The 7,474-nt window shown below is 41.0% G+C and overlaps 1 protein-coding gene across 4 annotated transcripts; it reads left to right on the top strand.

The window, feature by feature from the left end:
• Positions 1-2,466: 2,466 nt before the first annotated feature.
• cplane2 (ciliogenesis and planar polarity effector 2) lies at positions 2,467-4,746 on the top strand. Of its 4 annotated transcripts, none has more exons than XM_078947031.1 (5): positions 2,467-2,644; positions 3,253-3,423; positions 3,519-3,643; positions 3,727-3,857; positions 3,948-4,746. In XM_078947031.1, exons 2-5 carry the CDS (start codon positions 3,258-3,260, stop codon positions 4,168-4,170), a joined length of 645 nt encoding a protein of 214 aa, XP_078803157.1. In that variant the 5' UTR covers positions 2,467-2,644; positions 3,253-3,257; the 3' UTR covers positions 4,171-4,746. The 4 variants fall into 4 exon arrangements, with proteins under 4 accessions (XP_078803157.1, XP_078803156.1, XP_004068661.1 ...); XM_078947030.1 differs by having other exon boundaries at positions 2,479-2,688; XM_004068613.5 differs by having other exon boundaries at positions 2,480-2,688; positions 3,271-3,423.
• The last annotated feature ends 2,728 nt before the right edge of the window (positions 4,747-7,474 follow it).

Genomic DNA, 7,474 nt, shown 5'->3' with positions numbered 1-7,474 from the left:
CTTCACCTACAGACAAACAAACACGGACTCATCCACATATTGACATGGAAGACGTTTGGTTGTCCTTCAGCTCCCAGCCTCCTCTTCACAGGATTGTCCTGTCCTAAAGAATCAAAGTCAGCTACAAGGAAGGAAAAAGTGGAGACCACAGACTCTGTGGAGCTTCTGAGAGTTTGGTGTAGAAGCCAAAAGCTTTGCGACAGGAAAAAGAAAAGTTATATATAATAACATGTTTATGCTGATTTCAAACAGATGCTCATTCTATTCTTTTTGCAGTGCCATACCAGCACGTGTTGTGACAGCTGTAAACATCTGTTTACCTGCATAACTCCTGCCCAAAACCCAGAGATGCCATAGATAACTCTTGTTATGAAGGCGTGGATCCAGAAAAAAACAAAAAAACAAGAATGTCAAAGGTGCAGTCAAAGAGATATCATTAGAGACCATTCAAAGAACGGTTCCATGTTTTGGAAAAGGCCCTGTCACTTCCTGCTCTGCTGGTCTTCACTGGTTCCTCAACAACAGTCAGACTCAATTCCTCTGCCCTTTCAGATATTGCTGTAAAAGGGTGGTTTTTTTTCCCACTGCTGCTACTATTTATTTTGTGTATCGCTCCAAACAGTCGAGATGCTTCATGATGCAAATGAAGCGAGGGAAGTGATAGACACAGACTCTGAAGCTTGCGTCAAGACTCTTGTTTGGTGGTGCGGTGACATGAACTACCTGCTGCCCTGAAGGTCGTTGAATCATCCTTTTCTGTGGAACACACAGTAATGAAGCAATGTCCAACTGGAACTAAAGAAAAACGGTAAAAAACAGTTTTACTGAACATATGCATTGAAATATCAGCAGTGCATTGAATAAAATTATATTTTATTTTTTTTTACCCCTTGTGCTATCCTATGACCACACCCTAACATTGACCTGTTCTCCCTACCATGACAAAGGTGGATAAAGGTGGAAAGATTTCATGTAATCCATGGACACCAGTGAAGATCATAAATCATTGAAGAAAAAAGGTTCAGAGCAATGTCTAGTGGGTCTAGATGACCCAACTCCCAATGTTAAAATGCCTAGGATAGCACAAGGGTTAAAAAGTGGAAATCTAATTGCTTAATCACAGGCCTTTAACAGTGAAACAAAATGAATGAATCGTTGTCTATTGTTGTTCATGAAATAGTTTAAACATTAAACTGAAATGTAAGTTCAGTGAAAATGTTACTTTTTTGGCTTTTTCACTTAAATGAGTTAAGTCACTTTATCAAATATCCAACAGCAGTTAGTGTTGGGTGGATGCCATTTTCCAGTTTAAGGTGAATTTTGTGAGTGAGCCGCACCCGCCTCCAATTTCACCACCATTCCTGTGAAAGAAAAGTAGAAAACAGCGTCTTGTTTTAGAAGGCTCAGCTTAACATCGTCCTTTGCATCATGGGACTGGAAAATATATTTAAAATTATTATTGTTTTTTATTTAGTAAATAAAAAATGTGTTCTTTATTGTAAAAGAAAAGACAAAAACAACACACAATTATGTTTTTGTATTAGTTAGCAACCTGGAAAGGCTCTGTCTCCTTCATTTGCCAGCAAATGTTTGCTTTTGTTAAATTATAATTTTGATTTTGATAATACATTAAAAAAACAAAAATCGAGTAGAATCACAAAAACCTTTTTGGTGACCGCGAAGCTTCAGGTTGTTGTTGAGCCCCAGAGGTCATGCTGGCTGTCTCATGTTTTGAACTGGTTCTGAATGCAAAGAGGAAACAGACAGCTAAAGAGTTTGGGCGTTTTTAAAAATGTTAACCAGATCATAAAATTTCAAACCAGTAATTTATTGCAAATGGTTTGATTCACAGAATTCTGTTCGTCTGATGATTCTTACTTTTTATAACATATAGACTGGCTGTATACTAGTGATGTAGTTTCCCCCATTTAAATAATGCATTGTATTTTAATGATGACATTTTATAAGAAATAGTGACCTTTGACTAAAAAAATGCATTGGTTTTATGTAATCTTAGTTTGTTAAGGGCATCAACTGAGATTCTCATTTATTATTTAGGAGATTATTACATTTATGTCTAAAATTGAGACATTAATGACTCAAATTGAGAAATATTTTCTTCTCTCAATTTGTTTTTTATCTTTTTAATAGTTTTCGTTTGGTCCAGAGATGCAATATCAACGTTTACATGTAACTCACACAGAACAAAGAGTTGTAGCGACATCAAGCGGTAGAAGATTGAATTGCACGGTGTACCATTCACGGAAATCCGAAAGCAAGAGCTTTCTAGATCTAACAAACAACGTTACTGTTTCTAAGTTTTTTCTATTAAGCTTAAAGAAAAGAAATTGATAGTTTGGAGGATTAAATTAAATATATATTTGTTCATATCTGTTGCGATACAGAAAAAAATATTTATAGAAACCCACCGTAACATAAACTAGCAAAGCTGGCCGGAAGTGACGCAATCGTTGTCAGGAAACAGCTTTGTTTATTTACGGAAAATATGAAAACGCGTGGCTTAGATCCTCTTGTTACTTTATTTTCGGCCTGAACTGGAATATTTGTTTCTACTCTTCGCCCTCATGGTTCCTCCTGGATCAGTTATAATCTCTGACTGGCATCTTTGTAAAGAAAGCAAAGGGTATTTCAACACAATTTTACACAAGAAAAGACGTAAAAAATTTGGTAATTATGTTTTTTTTTTGTTTATATATTTTTTCTTTAATGCTTCAAATAGTACGGTAAAAAAAGGGGTCAAAGTATTTCATATAATGGTAGAGTAAGAAATTCGGTTAGACAAAGAAATTAGGAAGAAGAGAGTCTTAACAGCTACATGATTATAAGCAACAATGAATCCTGTCAGCATCGAGACATTTTTATTTTACATTTATCTTCGAAGCGTGGCAAATTCTAGCAATCAAAACACTTTCCAATTTCTCCCTGAAACCTTTATTTGCTGTAACGTTTATGAAAAAATGAATGAAAACTATTCAGACCAACAAATATACTTAATCTAAACTAAAAGGGCAGCAGAAAACTTGTCGTTTACACCCACCTGTATACCTTATAATGTTGTCTGAAGAACTATCCAGTTAGTACTTGTCTTGTACTACACAGTACACGTGCTACACTCATACTTTAGTATACGTAATAAGATCAACTGAAAGTGTACTAGCTTTTGCTAAGGCTCTTTCTGCTCAGAGTATATGTGTTTTGTGAAAAACAAACCAGAGTTAAAATGATTTTCAGGTCAAATGTGTTCAACAGGCCTGTTGGAGTCTCCGGTGATGCCCCCTCATGTGTCCGTGGACACCGTTCATTATAAAGTCTTCATGTCTGGCAAAGGTGGGGTTGGCAAAACCGCACTTGCTGCTCGCCTTGCAGGCCGGAACCTTCCCAGCATGCACCACGAGACCACAGGTGAGTTGAGTGTGGAGGACCGATCTGTTTTCTAAGATGAAAGAGCGTCAAACAGCGTCTCTGGGTTCCTCTCTGGGGTCTGCTTGGTTCTGAAGGCATTGAGACCACAGTGGTGTACTGGCCGGCGAAGCTGAGAGACAGCGGCAGGGTCCTCTTCTTCCGTTTGCAGCTTTGGGACTGTGGAGAGAACGCCTTGCGCAGATTTGATCATTTGCTTCCTGTAGGTTTCATTTTTCCATCCCACACAGCAGTACGTGAAGTAGTACCCAAACACTCAATGAGCTCCTGTGGTCTTCCCTCCAGTCCTGCAGGGAGCAGGCGGACGCGGTCCTCTTCCTCTTCTCCTTCATCGACAGGACATCCTTTGACGACCTGTCCAACCAAACGGCCAAATGGAACGATCCATCTGTCGTCAAAGTGGTGATTGGCACCAAGTATCCTTTCTGTTTGTGATCCAGCTGCATCACAGGAGCATGAAATGAGAAGGCTTCACACCTTGTTACTTTTTCTTAGTAATTCCTCAGATTTGACCTTTTCATGCACTGCGACGTGTCAGAGAGAGATGTCAAGGAGTTTCAGGAAACGTGGAACTTGCCGATGCTGCGTATGGGCGGGGAGGTCACCGATGGGCTAGGGGACGTGGCCCCCATCCTCAACTGCCTTGCAGAGAACTTGTGGCATCAAGAGTGCCTGATGAACACGACGGCGGTCCGGCCCTGCCATCAGGACTGCGGCACTGCACTCTGATGGAAGGAAAGAGACGTTTCTGGAAGAGAAAATGCTTCAAACTGGGATCAACAGACGTTTGTGCTGACAGTGGGACGTCCTAAAACGCCATTAAGAGGCTTTTACAGCACATTTCTGTATTCACGTTTACACTGTCACTCTTATAGTTTATTGAAGCTGGAATGAGAAAAATAATTGAGCTACAAGACTCAACCAGACTCAGAAATGCAGTCGACACCAGGACTATGAAAGAAGCTCAAAAATCAATCAAATATCAGAAAAAAGTGAGAAGTATGGTTAATTTGTGGTAAATGTTGCAGGTATCAAATAATTTCTTAAAGAAATTGAGAGCATTTTCAGATTATGTTCAGATATTTCTCTCAAAGCTCCTCTTTCACATTCAAAAGGTCTTATTCATCTCTAAACACAGCAGCTCTTAATAAGCTCCATCAGTTTTTCTTTGTATTTCTGTTACCACACACTCCATTTACTGTTGAGAAGTTTGTTCTGTTTGCTTTTTATTTCAGATGGAAGGATTCCGAGCTGTGCATGAATCCTCAACATTTCTACTGTAGAAATTAAACCGACATTTTTTTATTACGAGTCATTCATGTTTAGGGAATCGGAATCAAATTCAGTAAAAAAATAGAGAAAAGAAAACTCAGCAGTTCCTGCACCGTCATCGCTGGATGACTGTGGTGTTTAACAGAGTTTAAAAAGTTTCAGAAATGCTCATTTATACATTAATAGACATCTTAAGATGCTTCTATTGCTTTTGCTGATCCACTAACTTTGTGTTCAATATTCAAGTTTAATGTTGTATCTTTTTATAAACATCTAACAAAGAATTGATCAGGAAATAAATTCTAGTGATCCTCAAAAGATTTATTTTTAGAACCTGGACGTTCCTACGGAGCCCCTAAAGGGCCATTGATGAAAAAAAAAACTGGAGGAAAAAAGTTTTTTTTTGAAGTACAAAATTTTCTTTTGGGAGTAAGACTTTTTGTTTTTTGAAGTTAAAAGGTAAAGAAAACTAACTGGTGCGCACCAGTTAGTATCAGGTGCGCACCAGTTAGTATCAGGTGCGCACCAGTTAGTTTCAGGTGCGCACCAGTTAGTTTCAGGTGCGCACCAGTTAGTTTCAGGTGCGCACCAGTTAGTTTCAGGTTCGCACCAGTTAATTTCAGGTGCGCACCAGTTAGTATCAGGTGTGCACGAGTTAGTTTCAGGTGCGCACCAGTTATTTTCAGGTTCGCACCAGTTAGTTTCAGGTGCGCACCAGTTAGTTTCAGGTGCGCACCAGTTAGTTTCAGGTTCGCACCAGTTAGTTTCAGGTGCGCACCAGTTAGTTTCAGGTGCGCACCAGTTAGTTTCAGGTTCGCACCAGTTAGTTTCAGGTGCGCACCAGTTAGTTTCAGGTGCGCACCAGTTAGTATCACCAGTTAGTAGTTTTTTTTTGTTTTTTTTTTACTTCAAAAAAAAAATTTTTTTCCTCACTTTTTTTTCTATCAATGGCCCTTTAGGGGCTCCGTACATTCCAGTGTGAGGCTCTAGGAAATAAAAAAAAATGTAATCCCTTCATAGGTTTTTTTATTTCAGAGGTGGACACTACTCACAATAAAAAATATTTAAAAAACTTAGTAGATGTCGTAAAAACACTAAAAATGTTTGTTTCACTTCACAGATTTTTTAGGGTGGGAATGCAGTTGTCTGGGGGTGATAGACACACCCCATTTAGAAAAACCCTTTCAATTTGGAATCAATTTCAACCTTCTGTGGGTATAAAAAGCTGATTTTGTTAGTAAGTCATTCCACGAACACACAACGTCACTTAACAGACGAGCAGCGCCACCTGGTCTTGGGGCGCCTTTGAATTGGTAGAATGCAGTCAGATGTTAAAGGTGAGCTGGATGAGGGGGGCACATTTAGAAGATATGTGTTGGTGCAAACGTTTAGCATGGCCAAATCTGCTCCAGCTGTTGATGGGGCTCCAGTTGTCCTCAGACACCAAAATCAGCGCGAAGCTGGACACACGGACATAGCACTGACGTCATTTCCCCCCTCCCCTCTGGAAATGCTAAGTGGAATTGAATAATGCAACAATGTTCGCAGGGTGGATGTAAAAATGAAAATGCAATCCCCTCTTAAATTATGACTCAGAATAAGCGGGTTTAAAGTAGAAAATGAAAAAGCATTTTGAAGTATTGCTTTTTCATTTTAATTTTGAGTCAAAAATGCAGCTTCATATTGGAAATGATAAAGCATTTCTGGTTTTGACTTTTATTTTTAATTAGGCTACACAATCGCTTCCATATATCAAATTGTCATCACCAGACTTGCATTTCAACAAGGAGAGATGATGAAAGTGTGACTGAAAGATTCAATAGTGAAACATGAATAGTCAGAAGTCTGGAACGGAGACATCTTGCATTTTTGTGATGACCTCAGACAGAGTGAAGTGACCCCAGACGCCGATGGCGGTTGAGGCCAGACCGCTCTGACCCAGGAGGAGAACGAGGGGAATGAGGAGAACGAGGGGAATGAGGAGAACGGGGCGAAAGAGAACGAGGGGAAGGAGAACGAAGGGAATGAGGAGACCGGGTCAAAGGAGAATTAGGGGAGTGAGGAGAACTGGTCGAAGGACAATGAGGGGAATGGAGGGAATGAGGAGAACGAGGGGAAGGAGGAGAACGGGGCGAAAGGAAGAGAACAAGGGGAATGAGGAGAACGGGGTGAAGGAGGAGAACGAGGGGGAATGAGAAGAACGGGGTGAAGGAGAATGAGGGGAAGGAGGAGAATGGGGCGAAGGAGGAGAACGAGGGAAATGAGGAGAACGGGGTGAAGGAGGAGAACGAGGGGGAATGAGAAGAACGGGGTGAAGGAGGAGAACTAGAGGAATGAGGAGAACGGGTCGAAGGAGAATGAGGGGAAGGAGGAGAAAGGGTTGAAGGAGAATGAGGAGAACGGGGTGAAAGAGAACGAGGCAAAGGAGGAGAACGTGGCAAAGGAGGAGAACGGGGCAAAGGAGAACGAGGGGAAGGGGGAGAACGGGCGAAGGAGACCGAGAAGGGGAATGAGGAGAACGAGGTGAAGGAGAACGAGGGGAATGTGGAGAATGGGGTGAAGGAGAACGAGGGGAATGTGGAGAACGGGGCTAAGTAGAACGAGGGGAAGGAGGAGAACGAGAGGAATGAGGAGAACGAGGCAAAGGAGGAGAACGAGGTAAAGGAGGAGGACAAGGGGAAGGAGGAGAACGGGGCAAAGGAGAGGAAAGAAGAGAACAGGCCGAAGAAGGAGAACGAGGGGAATGAGGAGAATGGGGTGA

Source organism: Oryzias latipes, chromosome 5 (assembly GCF_053564925.1).
Source record: "Oryzias latipes strain Hd-rR chromosome 5, Olatipes_Hd-rR_3.1".
Lineage (NCBI taxonomy): Eukaryota > Metazoa > Chordata > Actinopteri > Beloniformes > Adrianichthyidae > Oryzias > Oryzias latipes.
This window is presented reverse-complemented; position numbering and strand designations above follow the sequence as displayed.

Coding starts and splice junctions, on each gene's coding strand:
- cplane2 (XM_078947030.1), top strand. CDS start 2,586: ATGGTTCCTCCTGGATCAGTTATAATCTCTGACTGGCATCTTTGTAAA. Junction 3,424..3,518: donor CATGCACCACGAGACCACAG/GTGAGTTGAGTG, acceptor TTGGTTCTGAAG/GCATTGAGACCACAGTGGTG. Junction 3,858..3,947: donor AAAGTGGTGATTGGCACCAA/GTATCCTTTCTG, acceptor GTAATTCCTCAG/ATTTGACCTTTTCATGCACT.